This window comes from Ascidiella aspersa, chromosome 9 (genome assembly GCF_963924565.1).
Source record: "Ascidiella aspersa chromosome 9, kaAscAspe10.2, whole genome shotgun sequence".
NCBI classification, from domain to species: Eukaryota; Metazoa; Chordata; class Ascidiacea; order Phlebobranchia; family Ascidiidae; genus Ascidiella; species Ascidiella aspersa.
Window position 1 is genome coordinate 21811310 of NC_139455.1, and position 22284 is coordinate 21833593.

Sequence of the window (22284 nt, forward strand, 5' to 3'; positions counted from 1 at the left end):
ATAAATAAAATATGACCACAAACGGTAAGATAGTAATAAGTTTACAAAAAATAAAACTAGAAGTAAATAGAAGATAAGTTGTGATGCAATAAAAAGTACGAAAAACAATACTACGTTGCCACGTTTTTGAAAAACATCTCGGCATGTTAATTGTAATGCTTTCAACGTAAAAAGGGGTAACACTAATTTACGGAATGATGAATGGTCGGAATAGTCGGAACGCTCACTAATTTACGGAATGGTCGGAATGGAATGAATAGGGCCGAAACTAATTTGATGAATGGTCGGAACGGAATGAACTGTCGGAATAGAATGTATGACGCTGTAGTAGCAGAATGAACTGTCGGAATGAAATGAACGAAGCTGTAGGAACAGAATGAACTGTCGGAATAGAATGAACTGACGGTATGGAATGAACGAAGCTGTAGAAACAGAATGAACTGTCGGAATAGAATGAACTGTCGGAATGAGATGAACGAAGCTTTCCGACAGTTCATTCTGTTCCTATAGCTTCGTTCATTTCATTCCGAAAGTTCAACCCTAACCTCAACCCCAACCCTAACCCTAACAGCTTCGTTCATCTCATTCCGACAGTTCATTCTGTTCCTACAGCTTCGTTCATTTCATTCCAACAGTTCATTCTGTTCCTACAGCTTCGTTCTTTTCATTCCGACAGTTAATTCCGTTCCGACCATTCATCAAATTAGTTTCGGCCCTATTCATTCCATTCCGACAATTCCGTAAATTAGTGAGCGTTTCGACCATTCCGACCATTCATCATTCCGTAAATTAGTATTACCCGTAAAAAGCGAACAATGTAGATACCCACGGTAAACCACCCCAATTTGAAGTTTGAACGTCCATATTTTGATATAAGAGTAGGTTGTGTTCATGTTCCACTAAAAGCGTTCTATATATTTTCATACAGTCTTAATGAGCTCCATTAAATCGTTGGTTGTGTAGCAGCTTGGAAAATGTGGTCAACACAGCTTGCTGGAGCGCTTCTTCAATAGTCTAGAATTTCCTGTTTTGAGTTAAAAGCGTAATGCCATGTGGAATTAATTATATCTGGTAAAAAGTATTTAAGCGCTTACAATTTTATGCTAAAACAGCAGTCACATAATCCACACATGTGTGGTCGATTGCGTTTCTTTTCGGAGTTGAAAGTGTTGAACTTATCGTAAGAAAAAATTTTAAGTACTGATTTACTGATTGTTTAAATTCGCTAAAAATAGTCTTACATTGTGGCTCACACCCACAGTTAAAATTTGGGTGCTCTGCCCTACTAACTTTCTTATGTTTCAATATGCACAGGTAGTATGCATTCTGCAGTATCAACTAAAAACATTTTTTGCTAAAAAGTTGCTTAAAGGCAATGGATTTGCTCCCCAAAGTAAGCTCTGAATTCAGTTCTACTACCTACTGGGAGAATTTCTTTTCTCAGCGTAAAAGCTCATTTGAATGGTATGGAAACTACTTCGAACTGTGCGGAATTATAAGCAGATACGCGAAAGCTAAAGGTTGGTACATGGTAAAGTGCGCTGTGAATGTGGATTACGCAAATGTTTGTCAAAGTTTGTAATAAAATGATCACTGTCAAAAAACAGGTTTATATCAACTACATTTTTTGATAAAACATGAATTAAAGTTCAAGTCAAGTTTTAACAAATTATAAGGCATTGTCAGACAGTTTCTATACCCCTACCGCCAAAGACCTTGTGTGTTTTTTGCCGAGCAGTGAAAGATCTTTTGGAAAATAGATAACTTGAAAAGAATAAGAAAAAACCTAAACCACTGAGTTAACCGTTCCATACTGACTCTGAACGACATTTTACTGAAACATGATATTTTTATTTTATGTTTAACCTTTTTTTGAAATGTCTTATCCAATTTTCTCAAGTCATTATATCCTCAAGACTGTATTCAAGTCATTTAAAACAGTAAGGTACAGTTTTTACAATACTGTTGTTTAGTATTACAACTACGTTTTTGGTCAACTATACTTAATGTGTTTTATTTTTTGCAGATGACATTTTGGTGGTTGGTTGTGGAAACTCAACTCTCAGTGAACAAATGTACGATTCAGGATGCCAGAAAATAACAAATGTTGACATCAGTAAAGTGGTTATCAAACAGGTAAACATGCACAGTTCACCACTCTGCATGCTGTGACACCCAAGATATTTTAAGCAATTTGTGTGCACTTTAGAATTAGTGAATTGCACCCAAAATTTCAGAAAAAGTTGAGTTGTGAACCTGTGGTGTGCATTAAACCTTGATTGCACACCTGAAAATTTGGCGCTACACACCCTGAATTATGGCATAAAGTGCATATAAATTCAGATTAGGTGCTTCTAAAATCCAAGCTTATGACATATACATACATCTTCTAATTCAATAGCTGCTAAATGTTTTTTAACTGACCTTAATCTGAATGTAATTTTCTCACATTTATTCTTTGCTTAGTTTTTGACTTTTAATCTTCCTTATCGTTATTCTTTGCTTATTTTTTTACTTGCATCGTCGTGCTTTTCCAAAAACCTAACCCTTGCTATTTTTTTAGATGAAAGAACGCTGCAAAGATCGTGAAACCATGAGATGGTTAGAGATGGATATCACAAATTTAGATATGGAGGACAATCATTTTAGTGTTGTCATTGATAAGGTATATACAGCACTTTGTTATAATACCACTTTCTGTTATTCAATGTTTCAACACATTGATTTGGCAGTAAATTTGTGTAAATTATAACTAATATGTAATTTCAAAGTTTATCAATGATAACAATACATGCCAATATTGTTAAACTGGCCCTTTCAGAATTACCATCAATATTTGGCTTTAATTGTCTTATTCTAAATCAAAAAATTAGGTGACACTACTGACAAATTGTATATCTGGAAAATTCATTTTTAACAATTTAACAGTGCCACAAGATTATAAACAATGCCTGTATCATTATTATTAAATTTTGGTTCATTTTTTTTAATATGTGCCCAGAAATGCTTTATTAAAAATAATTTGTGTATTTAAATTTGAACAGGGAACTCTTGATGCCATGATGAGCACTGATGGCGACGTTGACATTGTCGACAAAATGTTTGACGAAATTAGTCGAGTTTTGCGAACAGGAGGAAGGTACATTTGTATATCTCTGGCTCAAGACCACATCGTGAAGAAAATTGTCTATCATTTCGCAGAACGGAATTGGCTTGTACGCATTCACAAGGTAAGTTTTTCTTTAAATATATTTTTTGTTTTCATAATCGTACAGATTCATTTGGAATTTGGTATTCCTAACAAGGAAAAGAAGGAATTTTGAGTAGATATTTTTAGCTATTTATCAAAATGCTCGAAGTTATTCTGCAATTTTAACTTTATTCATTTCACAAATAATAATTTGAGACTTCTCTGCTTTGTTGATTTGTATCAAGTGCTATATTATTTAGGTGTGGACTTCTTGCGGCACCGATGACTCCAGCACACAGATGCCAGTCTTCGCATTTATTTTCACAAAGTTTTCGAAACTTCCAGCAAAAATCCTTGAAGTCTGTTTGGAGGATTCTGTAAAACCAACTCGAATGGAGTCTGAGGTTTAAATTTATTTTCTAAGAGTTGTGATGTTTTGTTTGTTCATGTTTGTTTGTTACCCCCTATACTACATAACAGTGTTTTATAAAATATATAGATCAGTGGTTTCCAACCTATAGGGTTCGAATTGACTGTTAAACTTAAAATACTGCCTAAATAACTGTTAAACTTAAATACTCATCCTAAGTGTTTTAAAAGGTTTATAAAAATTTTTACATAGAATCACTCTTATACAGTTAAATAGCTGTTAAAAATTTCAATTATGCGGCTATCTGCCCTAAAGGTTTGATATTCTAATTTTTACAGGCGTTATATTTAGCCAGGCGATTTTCATTATTTTTTACCGAGTGCGATGTCGACGTACTACCAACGGTAGAATCACAGTGTTTGATAGTGTACCGTTTTTCGAAGTTACTTAGTTGCGAGCGGTTGTACTAGGATTTAAACTCGATTCAAATACATAAATAAGCTCAAAATCGGATTCAGACTACTGTAGGTTAAAAGTAGATGTCCGCCACACATCTCTGACTTGTAGAGTTTGATTTGAACTGTTTCGCTCGTTTTGCCGTAAAGTAAAGAATACGTGAAAACGTTGAAAGCTTTACATCGCCTGTTAAAAGCCATAGGGCTGTGAAGCAAGGTTTTATTATGTCCTGTTTTACGCCATATTTATTTTTCTACAAGGTTATGAAAAGTCCCATTTAGCTTGTTTTTTTGCCTCAAGTAAAACAAACTTTGGGATTTATTATTTTTAGAAAGAAGTAATCCATTTCATTAAAGCGCAACAGTACTATGCCATGGTCCGCCATTCGCTTTCCACCAGTAAAGTCGGTTCTGACTTACCGCCGATCGAACTGTTCAGCAGCGGTAAGCAACTAAATATATAGAAGTAAAAAAAATATTCGGGACAAAAAAGTTGTATTCGTCTTTCAACACAGTCACCTGATTTTTAGCAATTTTTCCAATTCTGCTAGTATGTCCTGGTTTAAACCAGAATGCTTTGCGATTCCGTTGTTTGTCACCTATGAGGATGAAAAATTCTGCAATACTTTATTTAACCAGCAGTGAAACACGTAATAAGCTTTCAAAGGTAAATACTGTTTAAAATTTTCTTGTTTTTTCCAGAGCAAGTGAATATTCCCCGATACACGATACACGTGGTCGACCTGAACGACGGAAAACCTTCGCAGTTGTTCGGTATTTTTATTGTTCCGCAGGGAAGGGAGTTGGAATGGCTGTTTTCGAGTCACGGAGGTGCGAGAAAATTAAATGTTTTTTATGCATTCCGGGAACGTTACTGTACGTCCGATGAAAATCCATCGAAAAACGACGCGAGCTCTTTATCTATTGCGAGATTTCAGTTCAAACTCAGTATCTTATTTTAAGCCTGTTATACAGACTGTTGTCATAAAAACATCGACCTGTTATTTGCGCGAAATGCCGCTATTTTACCCATTTTTGTCTAAAAAATCATCCAGACTTCGTATTATGTTTAAAACTTTCGGTTTATTTCTAACATTTCTGTCGTAAAACAACTCGAACTCTTTATCCTGTGTAAAAATTAAACTTTTCTAGAGGCCAATGTTGAAAAACAGTATAGACACTTACACAAGCAAAATACAGAATTACTTCAATTAAATTACCACGGTCCTCGCTTTTAAATAGATCATCCATTTTTCCTATTTTTTTACTTTTTAGGTAGAACCGTTCAATAAACTCGCTAGTTTACCATTGGTTATAGCATTGTAGTGGTGTTGCTTAAAAAACATTTAAAAAAATCACAACATTCGTTTATTATTTGTTGCCAAGTTTATGTCCCTCAAAGCCCACTTCCACGTGATGGTACAAAAAATATACATTATCTATTCTACAGATTTTTATCCAGTATATGCGGCTTTCTAAACTCGCGACTTTCAGAATAGGTCTTGCGTTGCTGAAAAGTTAGCTCGCCCCTTATCTCTTCAGTAAAATTGCCTTGTCTAAGAAAAAAAAACTATTAATGTGTCCAACTGGCTCTACTCCTGAAAAATAAACCTTTTTGTCGACAGGACGCCAGCAAATTGCTGACAGCGCGAAATTCAAAAGGCTCGCCATTGTATCGTTGAGTCGTGATCACGCTTACGACAAAGGGATGCAGGGAATTCAAGATGAGCTCTCCACCAGGGTTCTGGAACTTTCTCCAAGCAACCTTCCGCCACATTACAAAGTAAATTTCAAACTTATCCCAGATCTTTTGTAATACAATATAATGCTTTAATTAAAAGTACAAGAAATTCAGATCGATAAAAAGGATGTTTACAGAGTTTACAAAAACATGAAATCTTTACCCTAATTCGGTCAATAAAAGTTGGGTGCAATCCGTTTAGTCGAAAAAGTTTATTTGCGAGGTATTTGTATATTTATAGGGGGTAATTCCTTTTTTATTGACCCATTTTAAGCAATTTTTATTGCAAGGTACCGCGAATTATCAAAAAAAAGGGTCCGCCTCATAATTAGTTTTGTGAACTACTGCTCTATCCGTTAAATGCATTGGTTCTACCACCGTCATAAATAGATGGCGTCCTAAATTAACATCAAAAATCAGTAGAATTAGAAACTGAACTGTGGTCTAAGTACATTTAAGGCAGGGGTGGGCAACGTGCGGCCCTTCGCCTTCTTCCTGCTATTTGAATCCATAAGTAGACAGCACCGACAAAACTACCGTAGTTGCAGCCTAGTAGCTCATTCGTTTTTCTAAAAAAAGCCGAAAATATGAATGAGTGTTTGTTTGATGTGCGGCCCTCCTGTAAGCATTACATTTCCTAACTGGCCCTTGAGTTAAAAAGGTTGCCGACCCCTGATTTAAGGCCTTTAATGGGCCCCTTAAAACCTTGACCACGGACCTCAGTTTAAGAACCCCTGCTCTATAGGTCCCCTTTCTTTCACTCGGGAACAACGACATCGGTCAACGATTCGTTCGTGAGAGGATTGATTCTTCAGTAACTGGTTCTTTCGTGGTCGAAGATTTCATCGGAGACGACCAGACGTGGTTCCGGCAGCTCGTGTTCAACGACCATAATTCCCTGGTGCAGAGCGTTGTCCGCTTGAAAAAGCCAAGTAAGGAAAATAATCTTTGATTTCCGGTATTATCGCTGTCGATTTTACACCACGCCTTGAGTAAAAAGTTACACTCGCCGAAAATGCTAGCAAGCAACGCCGTCTGCAAATTTAGTCCTCCCAAATTGTTTTTTCCAATAGTTCAAAAAAAATGCATAATGAAAACGCTTTATTTCAACCTAAGTCAAGACTTATATGAAAATTTATAGGTTTTGAAAGACCTAAATTGGGGTCACTTGCCACGTTTTGAGTATACTTCGATACAATTCGACTACGGCACTATTTCTAACCACACAACTTAGGAAGGCTGCACAAAATTATTTCAAAGGCTTTTTATGGACTTTTCGAAAAAACAAAGGGTTTTTCTAAAAACGCAAACCAACTTAAAGAAATTTAAAGATTAAATACATTGTGACAAGCCTGTAATTAAATCCCAATTTCAGAATCGCGTAAAAAGAACCAGAAAAACCGCGATCGAGTGAAGATCGGTGAAGACGTGATCTTGGATCCCGACCCTTCCCACCTTGCCTCAGAATACTCACAAGCAGTAGCGGCCGGATTCGCAAGCATTGTGTGAGTGTAACTTAATAAAAGATAAATACACATATGTGTTGAAGCTGCTTTTTGACCAACGATTACGGCTTACGTATCAGTAGTACATCGAACCCCATCGCAGAAACTGCTGTCTTTTCATTCAAAAACAGTAACATTAACAACGATATCATAAAACCCCTTTTTTCCATGTACGAAAATTGAAAACAAGGAAAAGGGTTTCTCAAGATAAAATCGTTATTGATACTTAATTAACCATAAGCAGGATTCTGCAAAGAAAATACTAAAAATCAAATAAAAACTTTGAGGCATTATGGTCGGAGATTTTAGTTGAACGTAGTAGGAATATCGAAAAAGTATAGAAGTAGGTTTTTCAAAACGTTTCGAACATCTCTTCATTCAGATAAAGACTGAAAAATATATTCAAAAACAAAACGTTCAAAAAGGGAACCTACAGTACTTCTATATGGACTTTGATATTTTTTTGGATATTTTTATATCTATACCGATGTATCCTGAAAATTAAAAAAGAAGTATTCAAAACGTTCAAAATGAAATCTTCCTCAATACGGGCATTCATATTCATACTGCGTCTAAAAAAATCTATTTTATTCTAGCGACAAACTGTCTGATATCATGCGCGTGCTGGTAATCGGCCTGGGCGGCGGCTCGCTGACCTTTCACCTACTTCACGTCTTCCAAAACTGTCGCCTGGTGGCGGTCGAGCTCGACCCGCTGGTGGCCGAAGTTGCGCGAAAGTGGTTCGGAATCGATTCGCGAAACTTCGCGCCCGGGAGGTTAAAGGTCGAGGTGGCCGATGGACTAGATTACGTCACGAGGCACGTGACCGAAAGTAAAGGCTCGGAAGGTGTGTGCGAAAGAGAATTGTAAACTAAACAGTTGGGGGCTTATGTGCTACTTATTGCTATAAATTATTATCGATTGTAGTGAAAACTACACTCTGTCGATCAATGATGTAAGCAAGGCAGGCTAGAAAAACAATGGCCTGCAGTGAGGTTCGAACTCACGTCCTCCGGCCAAACTGGAAAAACAACTATACGTCAATGCTTGCTACATTATGTGGTACAAGCAACTTCACACATTGAATCCACAGTACCATATCATTACTCAATGAAAGATAATCTCACATATGTGTTCCATAACTGTGATCTAACCCTTCTGAAGTTGCTTTTTGGAAAACGATCGTGTCATAGTATCACTTTATTGTAGCGAAAACTATTTATCTTTTAACCGAAAAAAAACTAAACCAACCGCTTTTTGGTTCGTAAGTTTTGTATTGGTAGTTTGATCCTGCTTTATGTGCAAGCAAAAATGACACGATTTTCCGCGATGGGATTTAGGCTTATTATTTTTTTTTCGAAATTAAAACGAAAGTTTTATTTTAAAAGTGTGTTAAGTTTTGATTGCGCTGAAGTCATCGGGCCAAATAACTTGGTGTGAAATTAAGTGTTTTCATCTAAGATTTTAGTTAAAATAGTTCGCTTGCTCTATTTAACGTTATATCATTTTTTTTTACTTGATACATGGTTTATACACTATGCAGTTTACAAACGTTTGGTAAAAAATGACTTGTTTACAAAGTACAAATATTGCTAAACTGTTGCGATATCCTTCATAAAGGACACATTATGCAATCACTCTATGCAAGGTTAAATGTATTTTATTTGTTTTAAGATGAGTTTGACGCGATCATTCTCGACGCAGACACGAAAGACGAAACCCTGAGCATTCAATGTCCGCCCAGACCTTTCGTCGAAACGCACTTTCTTAAAACTATGGCGCAGGCGCTGTCAGATAAGGGTGAGTTTAAAATCCGATTTATCATAAACTAACATGCTGTAATGAGGCCCATCAGAGGCCAAATATATAGGTAATACATTATTAGCTTTCGAGTATACGTTAGCCACTAACCTTTATTCGGATACTATTTTTATTGGCAACGTTTTATTACCGAAGTTTTGTAATTTACTAGGTTGCATGTGGAAATATCTTGCCTGAGTTAGAAACCTATTGGGCTAAAACATCTTTGGTGCCGAATGTTTGTCGAAACCCCACCAAGAGGCCTTTGGTTGGAATGGTTTCAAATACCCTCAGGGCACAACAAGGCATTCAAAATATACTGCTAAATTTACCGAGACACTAAGATTACAACCGTTTTCGACGTATATACTGTATTGCGGACGAGCTATCGTAAAGAAACAACCAAATTCCCACAAAAACTACATTTGAGTTCTCGGTTTAGGGTGCACGCAACCTTTATTTAATAACACCATTTTTTTTCAGGTTGCCTGTTCATCAACATTCTGAGCCGCGATAAATTGGCCAAAGACGAGGTAACAGAAAACCTCAAGGCGGTGTTTCCCACAGTTTGCAGGGCGCCCTGTGCCACTGACGTTAACGAGGTCTTTATGTGCTTCAAGTCTGAAGTCACCCAAGCGAATCCGGTTCACGCTTGGACGAGCAAGGCGAAATCGCTGGAGCGTGAATGGAGTTCGTCGCGAAAAAACAGCGGAAAACTCGACATAAGCGACATGTTTAAAAACCTTGTGAAAATAACGTAGTCCAAAATTAACTATTATTACTTTATTCAATATTTACAGGTGGTCCACTCTGAAGGTGTAACGATAAGTTCTTGCGCATGATGATTTACGCACGCGTTTTTTTGTGGAAGTTATTTTACGATTGTTTTAGTTTTAAATGAGCAAAACATCAACACGTACGTCGTAATATTTGCATGTTATTATATTCCAATTGAAACCAAGCCTAAAACCTTGTTTTTCAGGGTCATATATTTTTAGATAAGAGAACATTTTGATAAGCGTGAACCTTCAGTGCTCAGGGGGAAGTAGGCCTACATCGAAATAATTTTGGGCCGGGCAGAAATCGAATTAGAACGCCAAAATGAACATCTGTGACAAAAATCTCGCGTCTACCTATCGTATGCATGCCAAATTGCCAATGCACATAGCGCTCCCCACTTGTGTTGATGTTGAAACAGAAGTAAGCCACTTTTCTTAAGCAATAGCTAATGCTAAACAGACGTTGGTAAAATATGAAACAAAATTTCGGGCGTTGCCTAGCCATTTACTCTACTATATCTCCCAAGAGTCATGAGTTCGAAACTCAACGCAGGCTAGCAGTCTTGCCTTGCATGAAAACCCTTGGTCAGACGACTGACTTCGGTTTGTCTTCCTCATATGCTAACTAACCGGAAATGGACAAGAAATATAATATTATCAAGCAACTGCTAACCGATATCATTGTTAAAAAACTATCGAGACTTCGAGCCTAGCCTATTTTTTAAAAGTTATATTGCGTCTCTTTGAAGTGTTTTGCGTTTGAATGTGCTTAAAATCATGATTGTCACAAATAGCAGTGGTTTTACCATCGTGGGCAACAGTTACAACATCTTACTATATTTATGTTCGATGTTATCGATTCAAAGAGTAAAATGTTATAAAAGAGGCAGAAGGGAATATAACGATTACGTTATGTAAAGACTATTATCTTGGAGAGTCAACATTGAGCTACAAATTCAATCGAAATCAATTTAACCTATACACTACTCAACAGAATAAGGCGATCCTTCTATACTTAATATACGATTTTCTACCACCTTAATATATAGGGTGTTGTCTATAATATAATAACAAAAAGTATGTGTACCTGTTTATCCTTTTAATGTTTTTTTATTGCAAATTGTTGGTCAAGTCTTGTGATATTTATTACTTAGCAAATTCAGGCCGTAACTTTCCAATATTTAGACAGTAGTAAATGAAAGCTTGTTCTTTTTTCGTCGCCCTGTCAAAGTTTCACCAGAAACACCTGCTAGAAACCGTTCTTGTTCCCACACTTCGTTTTTTTGCGACTGCCCTTATTTTACGCTCGCAATATTTGCACCGAATTTGCGCAATAAATAAATCACGCAGTAGCAGCATACCTAGTTTAATATTGTGTGTGGCGACGACATCTCGCCATAAGCACGCTCGTCAATTGCACAGCGACGATTCGACACCAGAGAGCGACCGGGAGCAATTAAACAAAGGTCAAAAGAGAAACTTCTTTTTTTTTCAGAAACTGAACAGCTTAATATTAAGCAAAGACCAGAACACAATAATCTCAAAACGTAACGGAACTGTGAAGACTAAAGAGAAAAATGTTAGGATAAAGAAAGTAGCTCAAGATAAATTTGTTCGAAAATGCTTGTTTCCTATTTTGGCGGGTCGTCGCAATAACTTCTAATGTTATAAACGACCCTTTACATTACCTCACCAATGGAAATTGCAAGCATTAAAATACCCACATGATTAAGGTATAATGTGCACTCTGTACTCCCATAGAAAGTTACAGAATTTCAACCAAGTCAACCTTGGCACAAAAAAGGCCTTTTACGGAAAAACGAAACGACGGTTATAATTCCTAGCGAGTGCTGCCTGTAGTGTTTAGCATATGTGTTATACAGTGCAAGATAAACACAGAACACAGCGGGATATATATAAGAAAGCTGAGGCCACCAGAGGAAATAAGAATGATGACTGGCGAGGTCACAATGATAAAACACCCAGCAACCGCTAAAAAAAGTGGTTTCGACGGGGTAGATCAATTGCTTGTGTGTGTGGGAAGATATGAACATGTAAGCTGACTGCGTTGTGAGTTTTTTAAGCACAGTGTTGCAAGCAATTATGCCTGGAAATGGGAAGGGATACAAGCTTACACGACGCAAAGTAACACTTGAAACAAAAAGAGAATATTTCCAGCTTTTTAGTAAAAAACAGAAATATTCGCCGGTTATGTAACATGTTTAAAATAGAGATATGAAAGCGTTTTTTTCATGAAAAGTAACTATACAGTTTAGCGTGCATTCGTAGCTGAAATTATGTTAAGTAGAGTAACATCACGGGAATTTCGGATTGATCATCAATCACGTAACCAACTCAAATCGGCTCTATTAGTCAAAGCCGAATAGTTATAGCGGCTTCACCACAATGGAAAAGTGTAAATAGAATATATGTAGGAACACTCGTACATTACAAAAAAATCGTGGCGAAATTCAACATGTGTGAAATAAATCAAGCACAAAGAAAAACGTTCAGTCGCTTTCCTTCGTTTTGCCAAGGAGACTCCGAAGAAACACTAAGAAAACTGAACATGCATGTTTTAAAGCAGAAACAGTGGACGCTTTTGCTTCTTTAAAAAGTAAACAAGAACGCGCGACTAAGTTAAGTAACTAACACTGATCTAAAGCATAGACATTTGATTACCGATAAATTGAAAGAGAAAAAAAGCGCAGTGTTTATAAGCACACCGATCATATGCGCAAAGGCACAAAACTTATTTTTTGTCACCAATGGCTTTCAATATGATTGTGATCAAGGAAAATAATCAAATGTAAAAATACGTAGATAAGAGATATTCCTATTAGAAAAAAAGTTCCAGAAATTTAAATTTTCATAAAAGATTGGAATTTTTTATGATTGTTTGATTCCTCGATACAACCGCCTCTGGAATAAACAAAAGCTTACAGAGACATAAAAACACCTAGGCGACACCAAAGTTACAGAAAAAAGCTTCGATATTTAGCGACAACTAGCCAAGTCGGTTTATAGGCACGATCAACGCGCAAAAAAAGTAACGAAAGTGCAGGAGAAATAGTAAAACCGACATCTGAACAAGTGTGCCAGCAGTGTAAAAACAAAACTTAATTTTCTTTTTTTTTGGGGGGAGGGGGGGGGGTCTTTTGCCGTTGATGGGAAGTTTGTAAGACAAGGCTATCGGTTGTAGTAAACCCTACTTGCTTCGTCTCTAGCTACGCTTAACTGTGTGTACAACACATATTGTTCGTATTGGCAGTAAATATGGAAGATTAGGGATGTCCGATGCTTGACAAGACCGTCGCACAGTAATTTCGTTTCTGAACTCAATTGCGCTAACAAAGTGCTTGTAAATTTTGTTATCGATGGATTACGATTTTTTGTTACAAACAAACCAATAACAAAAATTGGTAAATTCCTGGCAAACCCGCAAGTAGGTAGGTCCGATATGTTTTGCGATATAACGCAATTAACGTTATAAAGACGATATAACGCAAAGCAACATTGTATCTACGATATAACGCAAAGTAACGTTACATATATACGATATAACGCACAGCAACGTTATATATACAATATAACCCAAAGTAACGTTATGCTTTTTGTGAACAAAGCCCAAAGTAATAAAAAATATAACGAAAAGTAATAAACAGCCCTGGCCCACAGGAAACTACAGACTCCAGCTAAAACAGAAGATCGGCCGAATCGGTTGAGCTAAATCCTGCGGCGTCCTGAAGAGGCGTTGCGTACTCCGAAGAGGGAGCGGACTCTTGTTCCGGGGAGGCGAGAGTAGGAGGAGTAGGAGAATCCTCCTCCTCCTCTTCGTTGGAGACGAGCTTCTCCTTCATGGAGAGGAGGTACTTGGGAGTGTAGCGACCCAGGTTGCTGTCTTCTGCGGGTGGGAAAATTAATGACATTAAAACGTGCGGTTTTAGAAATATCAAAAAAAACATCTTTAGATTTCAATGTTACTATCTAAAACATTTTTATGTTTCGCATTATATTTTTTTCAAATTTTATTTTGTAACTTTAATATCTAATACATTCTCATGTGCCGCATGTTATTGTTTAGAGCCTTAAATTTCTTATAACACACTTAGAAACGCACAGAAATAATTTGTTTTTTTTTAAGATAAATTGGGCTAAAACTTCTTTAAAACATTGAAAAATAAAATTCGACAACAAAAAAGGGCAAGGTAAAATAACAGGGAAACTGGTCAATTTGGAAAACAAAATTCAACAGCAAAAAAGTTTTCTCGCTTACTTCCCGATCCTGGTAGTTTGTCGATGGTCGAGTCACGCATCATCGGGTTCTCTTCGCGCAAGAGTGACTTCTCGGAGGGATATTCGAAAACGTCTTCCAATTTTTCCTGCTTGAACTTAACGTGGTAGTGGTTCTGTGGAAGAAAAATTACATAAAAAACATGACCAAGTTCGACACAAACTGAATATCTGGTAAGTTTAGGGAAAAATTTAAAGGTAGCAAAAAATCCCGAAAGGTATCTGTTATGGAGCATAATGGTTGGAGGTTGTGTTAATAAAAACCGTTTCGGTAACCTTTTAAATCGCGTTACAAGGCGAATGACACCGTTTTTGATTATTATTATTATGCTGGTAGCAACAGTTTTTATGTAGAATGAATATTAAAAAATCAAATGTTTATTTCAAACTATACTTGCTTCAACTTATCGGTTTTCCTATTCATTCTACGCTTCTTCGGTAATTTTTTCGTTGTGTTTTTGTTGTAATTTGTTATATATAAACTTAAAAAAGATTTCAAATTTACATTTTTAAATCTAGATGTAATTTTAGCCTTTCTTTTTCATTCTCAGTTTTTGTTTTTATCCATTCTAAGTTTTTGTCATATGCCTAACCACTTAGTAATGCAAGAAATAATTTTACAATAAATTTAAAATAATGTGCGGCATACAATTACGATATGGAATAAAATCGAATATCGTCAAGTAGGGACGCCCGATATTTAGGACAAAATTTAACCCGTTCCGATCGGATTCCAATGATATCATTACCAAAATTCCCATATTAATTTGCTACCGCATCGTCAACGATACCACCCTAGTATCGGACGAGTACCGTAACTGTCACTTAATTTCGGGCATCGGTTCCGACTCGATATTATCGGACACTCATATTGTAAAGTACACAATAGCGCCAAAGTACTTTTCCTTACAGCATTGGTGTTCCTCTTTTTGGACAACGTGGAATGCTCGAGCTTCACGTAACCGCCAATCACTTGGATTTGGTCCACGGTGAGTTTTCTTTTTCCTTTTGGAGCCGACCCGTCGGTGTTAGTTTTGTTGTTGTTGTTGGGAGCACTAGATTGGTTCGACGGGTTTATGACTCGCGTGTTGAGACCGTTGGTCATACCAGATTTCTGAAAAAAAAATGGCAAGTTTGGGTATTAGCAAGAAAAACGCATCGTTTGGGATCAAAGGAATGCAACAGTGTTGTAAACAAGTCATATTTAAATGACTGAGTCAGGTAATTTGTGAAAAAACCTAAAGCTTAAATAAAGTCATTTAGAATAAATGACAAGTTGAGTCCCAGTCAAGTCATAATTAGTGTTCGAAAAATTTATTTCAACTCGACTCAAGTCAATTCCTTTTGTCAAAATGACGTTAGTCAAGTCAATTCATTTTGTCTGAAAGACTTAAGTCAAGTCAAGTCATTTGAAAACCGTGATCTAAGTGCAGTTAAGGTATTGACTAAGTCAATACAAAGCTTGAACGCAATAAACCGTTTGAAACGACTGATTTTACTGGTCTTTAAACATGTTTACATTGTGGATCAGCGTTCATGTTCCATTGTTCATAAATTGACAGCAAAGGGCCTAATCTTCAAAAACATTTGACAAAATACTGTGGTAATTCCTATGATATCTCAGAGGCAATGTTTTAATTGTTGAAGTCAAGTATAATGATTGTTGTTGCACATTCGAACAACATGAACGACGCCTATAAACTGCTTTGTTGCCTGTATATAACGGAAAGACGTACTCACTACTCGTACTTGTAGGATGATTGCCTTTGTTGGAAGCGCCATAAAGTGTTTGCCTTTGTTGGAAGTGCCATAGAGTTATACGAAAAAAAATAAAAAGAGCTGCACAGCTTCCGCTAGTTGATATCGCGGAGCACACTTTCCAAAAAATGGCAAGGCTGTACGAGGCAGCATTAGAGGTACCACGTGTGTATGTTCTATATAGACATCAAATTATTTCGCGAACATCATTCTCCCGTTTCTTGTTCTCAAGCTGGTTTACCAGAAAACACTTCACGTAAAGAAAGCAGAAAACAAATTGGGCAGAAAGGGGATAACATTAAAAATGCACAAACACGCATCCTTGCCTATATTTTTAACTATTCGTGAAATGATTGGAAGTCCTATAGAAGTAGTAACATTTTAAACTTTTACATTATATTTTTATTCCTTTACAACAGTGCTTCTCAACCTATGGGTCGCGACCCAAAATTGGGTCGCTGTTTGATTTGGTTGGGTCGCCGACCGCAGTAGCTCACATTTTTACACTAATTGAGATTGGTTCTGAGCAAAATTTATCAATTAAGAAAATTAAGGAAGCAATTCAAATAATGTCTTAGAATAATTATTAAAATTCGAAATTCTTTATGCTAATGCCTATTTTTTGTTCGCTTACAAGTTAAGCTAGTTTTTATTTCACTTACAAGAAAAAACAATTGGGTCGCCAAAGCTCAGTCGTCATACGCCTAAAATTTGGGTCGCCGCGAAAAATAGTTGAGAAGCACCGATTTACAACATCGATTAAAAAAAATTCTATTAAAACTGATCAGAAAGGTATTCGAAACGATCACAAAGCCAGCTAGTTCTATACGGGCTTTGATATTCTTACTATGTCTAACCACAACATCCAACCATTATGCTACAAAGCAAAAAAACAAAGTTAAAAAAAGGCAAACGACAGAACCAAAACCATAGCAAAGCAAACGACAGAACCAAAACCATAGCAAAGCAAACGACAGAACCAAAACCACACCTGATTCGTTGCGCCGTTGGTGGCCGAAGGCGCCGCCGATGACTTGCGGAATTTGCTCGGATCGATCACGAAGCTCTTGCCTCCGAAACCTCCGGACTTTTTCGTACCGAACACGGGCTGGGTTGCCGGCTTGAGGGAGACGGAAGAAGAGTTGACGGGCACCAGGTTGGACTTCCCGCTGCTCGCATTTTGAACCTGTGGCGTTGTTTTGTTGTTGTAATTCGTGGGCGTTTTGTTGTAACTCGAAGGTTGTGAAGTTTTGTTGTAATTCGAAGGTTGTGAAGTTTTGCTATAATTCGAAGTTGTCGTAGTTTTATTGTAACTTGAAGGTTGTGAAGTTTTGTTATAATTCGAAGGTGCAGGCGTTTTCAAGCCCTCGTTTTTCGGCGCCGTTTGCTGGACATTGTTGCTTTTCAGCTCTTCCGCTTTTTTACTTTCCTCCGAGCTTATGATGACGTCATCAACTGACGAAACGGGCAGGGCGTTTGCAGCGGGTTTCGACCCAGAAAAGTCGGCTTTCTTTTCCACCGTTTTAGGAGCTGAGCTTTTACTTTTAAGCGAAGATGCAATGGCTTCAACTTTATTGGAATCTTTCGCTTTTTCGACCAAGCTCTTCTGAACAGGCACCTTTACGGGATCTTTGCTCTTTTGCTCCGAGGGAGTAAGGGATGTCTTCCGAGGGATGATCATGATCGTCTTCGACTCCTTCATTAGCTCGTTGGCTGCAATGGCTCCCTTGGTCTTGAGAAGAGAGGGATCGATTGAGGTTCTCCCAAGATCAACGACCCGAAAGTTTTCCCGGTTTTGATTCACGTCGACATTGGTCAGTTTCTCTCTGATCGTCTTTGGTTCGACGCTTCGAAAAACTTGTGGTTTCGAGCCGGTTTTCGAATCGACAGAAGGTATTTTCGGCTCCGATTTTTGGGAGTTAAAAGGTTTCACGTCTGACTTTTGATAGGGAGGAGATTTTGAGTCTGATATCGAATTAAGAACAGGTGTCTTTTGCTCTGTTTTTGTAAAGTTGAGAGGCTTTGGGTCAACTTTGTGAATGAGTGGTAAATTTGGTTCGTTTTTTTGTGGGGCTTGCGGTTTTACTCCGCCGTTGTAGGACGTTTTTACTCCTCGCGAGCAGCGAGGCGGTGCAGCGATAAGATGATTTATGACTCCGATGTCGTTCTCGATTATCTTCACGCTCTGAGTTTGCTCTTTGGAAGCGGGAGGTTGCCTGGCAACTGGTTTCGTCCTGGAGTCTTGGCGGAGCGACTTTTCAGGCGAAGTTGGCTTTTTCGAAGAAGCGGAGTCGGTCTTTTTCGGCTCGTTTCGTGAAGAAGTGTAATCCGAAAGCAGGTTTCTCTGCCTGGATGCGATCCGATCGCTGCTCCCAGAATGCAGGTCAACAGAGTAATCCGGTGATGAAACGGGAGGAGCAACATCCACAGGAGGAACAACAGAAGCAGAGGAGGATGATACCTTCTCTGGAGTACCGGCAGAATGGAGACTGCCGATGTCCACTTTCTTGCCACTTTCACGCGATTCCGAAGTGGTTGACTTTACGTTCAGAACGGGGGCTGAGACCCTTCGGGTGGGTGAAGTTACCCTATGGAGCTCCCTGGGTTGCGAGAAGGACTTTGGGGTGAAAAAGTCCAGGGGCTTGGGTTTTACGAAGTTGTTGCTCTCGGCTCTGCTCCGCTGCTGGAGTTTGGGTGACACGGGCTTGGTGGGGAGTGAGAAGGTCCTTGGGTGAGGGGGCTCGGCCGTGGTGGGGGCCAGTGGGGCTAATGGGCTGGGTACGTTCTCCTTTTCGCGCTCGGCGACCAGTGATTTGTCGGCTTGGATGGCTTGCGTTGAAACTGTGGGTGAATAAAACAAAGGAAGGTGGTAAATGTTACAGCAACGCTCAAGGCTACAGGGTTTGCCATACATAAAAATTAAATATATAAAAAATATAAGAAACAAAAAAATCAAACAAAAATTGTAGGTTCATGACGACTTTTTTAAACAAAAAAGGTGGCGTAAGTGAGACGACATAGCTTAGGGGTGCCACTTAAGTTTATACAATAATCAGACTTTCAAAGACTATTTGAATAATATAAACTGGTAAAGTCGTTTTATGTGGCGAAAACCATATTTGTATTTAAAGATTTAGAAATAACTGACTGATGTTGTTTGATGCGGTGCGTTTTTTAAGCTACTTTCAAAGACTTAAAAACATATTTGACGTCTTAAAATGAATCATGTGTTGTGAGCTACAAGTAATGATATTTGCAAATGGCCGTATTTGCCTATTTTTAGAAGGGTAATCAAATGGAACTATGTAAAGACAAATAGTATTTTATTCTCGACAAGCACAATCGGACTTAATCAGGTCAAAGTAGAAAATTATTATTTTTCTGCGAAAGCTTGTCGAGAATTGAGTACAATTTGTCTTTATATAGTGCCAGGTAATGGTGTTGTAAGCCTTATCTTGGTTTAAACCACCCGACTGGTCTATATCGTGATTTTACCGGCGTCGAATATATTCCCGGAACTTCTGGAGCGCTGATATCCGGTAGGGGGCGCTTCAGCGTCGACAAACTTGTCTTTGAGTCGGTTGACGATTCCACTCTCCGGCATTTCAACGTCGTTATTCGCGTCTTGTAGGTGGTTCATTGCATCAGCATCACCATTCAGCAACTGGAAAACAAGGGGTTTTATTAAATATATGAAAGAGCGTATCTTTATGGAATCCAAAACCATTTACAGCAGGTTTCTGATCTTGTCGATTTAAGGCATTTTAAAAACCTAGCTAAATACTGTTTTACTTTTTTGATTTTTAAGTGTTTTAAATCGATTTATATTTTTGTTTTTAATTTGTATACTTGGTTATTTTAAACCAATTTTGTAAATTGGTTTAAAACTACAACAAAACAGGTTTTAAGATTGATACATTATGTTTAATCAATTGTCGAAATATTGTTTACAATGCAGCAAATTCAGTGATAAATATTTTTAAATTTGCTCACCTATTAAAACAGATAAATATTTAATTTCTTAATTTTAACAAACTTGCAATTTAAGTAAAAAGTTGAAATTTTTCTTTGAGAAACTGCACATAAAGGTTTGTGTCCAGTTGAACACAATTTATTTATTACACTTTGCAGGTTGCAAACAACGGGCATTGTAAACAAAAAATGGTTGAATTTACAATTGAAAATCAACCTCAAGAGTAAAAATCAAAACATGATACTCTGATATGCCTGGCTAAAACAGAAGCAACAACTTAAACTAATCTATATTGTCGGAACTACTTTTACATTACAATAGCTACTACTTTTCCAATCTGCACAAACTATAAATTATAAATATCCTGCCTTAACATGTGACTCAATATGCTCTTTGTGCTTGGCCTGTAAATAATTCATTTAAAGCAGACATCAGACGCAAATAACCAAGTAATTGAATTCATATAAATCAGAGCCGAAAAAAAAATCACAAAATAAATATTACGGTAATTTAGATTACCTGTGTATCCTTTTCATCCTTTTCAATGATGACAATGTTGTCGGTTCGAATGACATGATATCCGCTGGACGGATATTCTTTAGTGGGCGACGAAGGTGAAATATAATTGCTTTCAGACATTTTTTGTGTTTTTTCTTTGCGCACGAAAATGTTGTCAGAAACCTGGATCAAAAAACACAACGCACAATTTTAAACGATTTAAGCTAAAAAAAGACTAACTGGTGCACCAACAATATGGAAATAAAGTAACCAGTTAAATAAGTTAACCATATATCACTACCAAACTTACAAGACCATAAACTTGGTAAACAACACAACCTTTTATTTCTTTTTCTAATTTAATTTCAAGTGTACTTAGTAAACTACTCTAGTCACAAAAGTACACCAATCATGCTTAAGTCAACTACTGCTTAGTGCAACTGCAATATAATGGGGTAGACACCAAGCTGGTGACATCAAAGATATCGCTTTACAAGGTTCAGGATGAATCATGTTGGCGAATGACACATTTACTTCACTCGGCGAATGACTACTAGTCTGCTCCATAGCGGCCATAAAAAAAGCTTACTAACAACAAAGCATAAACAGGAGGCTTTTTTAATTTATTATAAACTACTAATTTTTTATATTTGTGATTTTAATGCTCACTTAAGATTGATTTACTAGAGCAGGCCAGAAAACATCAAGCTTACTAAAACCAATTAGTAAAACAAGTTTATATTCATTTTTTCTAAAAAAGACGAGCTATTATTTGATATGGTACTAGATTATTTTTTATAATCTTAAGCTCAAAACTCGAATTTATCAAAATAGGAAATGTACTAAAAACTAATCTTTAACTGACAACATTATTTCATTAAATTTTTATTTTTTTCTATTTTCTAGTGCAGGTTCAGAACAGTTTTTCAGTGGCATGATCACCTATAAAGTACAAATTTATCAGTCTTACTTTCATAATATGTTCGTTTAGCACGGTTTGAGTTCCTTTGGCAATTTCATCCTGGGCCATTTTAAGCTTGGCCGCTTCTGCCTTCGTGTGAAGACGCCTTAGAAGTTCCTTTTTCCATTCTGGGACCTGCAAAACGAAAATGGGAATATTAAAAATATATTAAACTATCCGCATATTAATTCGGAAGATAATACACGGGTTTACTTAGAAATTTCATCAATAAAGCCATAAAATTCAATAAAATTGACATTTCATGGTTTACAAATGTTTCAACAATAAAATTCATGCCATTTTTAGTGAAAAAGTTCAAAGAAATCTCAATTTTATTAAATAATATGGCTTTATTATTTTTTATTAAAATTGCTTCCAAAAATAAGAGGAAGCAGATATAGATTTGTGTCATTTTTGGTTGTACATTTTGATTTTCGGACATTGTACTCTCATTATATAAGTATTTGTTGCACAGCATACACATAAAAATTAAGTTTTTTTGTAAAATCTTACCTAACGGTTTTATGTGGCAAATAGTTCATTGTGATGTTTGGATTAAAAAGCTTGATTACTACAGCAGCTATTTCAGTTTTATAAAGCAAACTGGAAAAATGTGTGCACAAGGGTCAATAAGGTACGGTGAAATTGACACAATGTAAAGATTTTACTACATCAAGCCGCCAGCTTAAACCAACAAGAGATAGTGAAATTTGTAAATCAAATACCTAGATAGCTGTCCTGGACAACGAAAGTGGCATGATGGTGCCTGAAAGGCTGAGTATAACATGTCAAAGATACACAGACTACACAAACAGTACAACATAAGGTACTCTTAGCTGGGCTTATTAAAGCTGATATAAAACGAATAAATAGACTATTTTAATTGAAATGTAAAGTTTAATTTGTATGGTATTGCATGACATGTAAATTGACTAACTCCCTATTTTGTAAAACTAAACGT

General features: G+C 37.0%; 2 protein-coding genes across 5 annotated transcripts in view; one reads left to right on the forward strand and one right to left on the reverse strand.

Moving 5' to 3' along the window:
* The first annotated feature begins 1325 nt into the window (after nucleotides 1–1325).
* Nucleotides 1326–10167, forward strand: LOC146133587 (eEF1A lysine and N-terminal methyltransferase-like). The gene is made up of 13 exons (XM_083396925.1): nucleotides 1326–1520; nucleotides 2027–2136; nucleotides 2564–2665; nucleotides 3045–3230; nucleotides 3451–3594; nucleotides 4348–4459; nucleotides 4718–4846; nucleotides 5641–5798; nucleotides 6502–6688; nucleotides 7132–7261; nucleotides 7858–8108; nucleotides 8936–9061; nucleotides 9545–10167. The coding sequence occupies exons 1-13, from the start codon at nucleotides 1376–1378 to the stop codon at nucleotides 9820–9822; spliced, it is 2058 nt and encodes a 685-aa protein (XP_083253051.1). The 5' UTR covers nucleotides 1326–1375; the 3' UTR covers nucleotides 9823–10167.
* Nucleotides 10168–13151: 2984 nt separating this feature from the next.
* The window catches only part of LOC146133588 (uncharacterized), a 35549-nt gene continuing 26416 nt past the window's right edge, over nucleotides 13152–22284 (reverse strand). For 2 of the 4 annotated variants that reach the window (XM_083397010.1, XM_083397012.1), the window contains 7 exons: nucleotides 21333–21458; nucleotides 20384–20545; nucleotides 19387–19555; nucleotides 16883–18732; nucleotides 15044–15247; nucleotides 14117–14249; nucleotides 13152–13744 (listed from right to left, as the gene is read on the reverse strand). In XM_083397010.1, the coding sequence (XP_083253136.1) occupies nucleotides 13536–13744; nucleotides 14117–14249; nucleotides 15044–15247; nucleotides 16883–18732; nucleotides 19387–19555; nucleotides 20384–20545; nucleotides 21333–21458 (2853 nt within the window). In that variant the 3' untranslated portion in view covers nucleotides 13152–13535. Of the gene's footprint in view, nucleotides 13745–14116; nucleotides 14250–15043; nucleotides 15248–16882; nucleotides 18733–19386; nucleotides 19556–20383; nucleotides 20546–21332; nucleotides 21459–21836; nucleotides 22280–22284 lie in introns of those variants that run through there. The other 2 variants (XM_083397013.1, XM_083397011.1) reach the window with 2 other exon arrangements.

What these genes read in the sequence shown, in the direction of transcription:
- LOC146133587 (XM_083396925.1), top strand. Translation starts at nt 1,376, where the DNA reads ATGGATTTGCTCCCCAAAGTAAGCTCTGAATTCAGTTCTACTACCTAC. An exon ending in GCTGTTTTCGAGTCACGGAG is followed by an intron (nt 4,847 to 5,640) that starts GTGCGAGAAAAT and finishes TTTTGTCGACAG; the next exon opens with GACGCCAGCAAATTGCTGAC. An exon ending in CGAAAGTAAAGGCTCGGAAG is followed by an intron (nt 8,109 to 8,935) that starts GTGTGTGCGAAA and finishes ATTTGTTTTAAG; the next exon opens with ATGAGTTTGACGCGATCATT.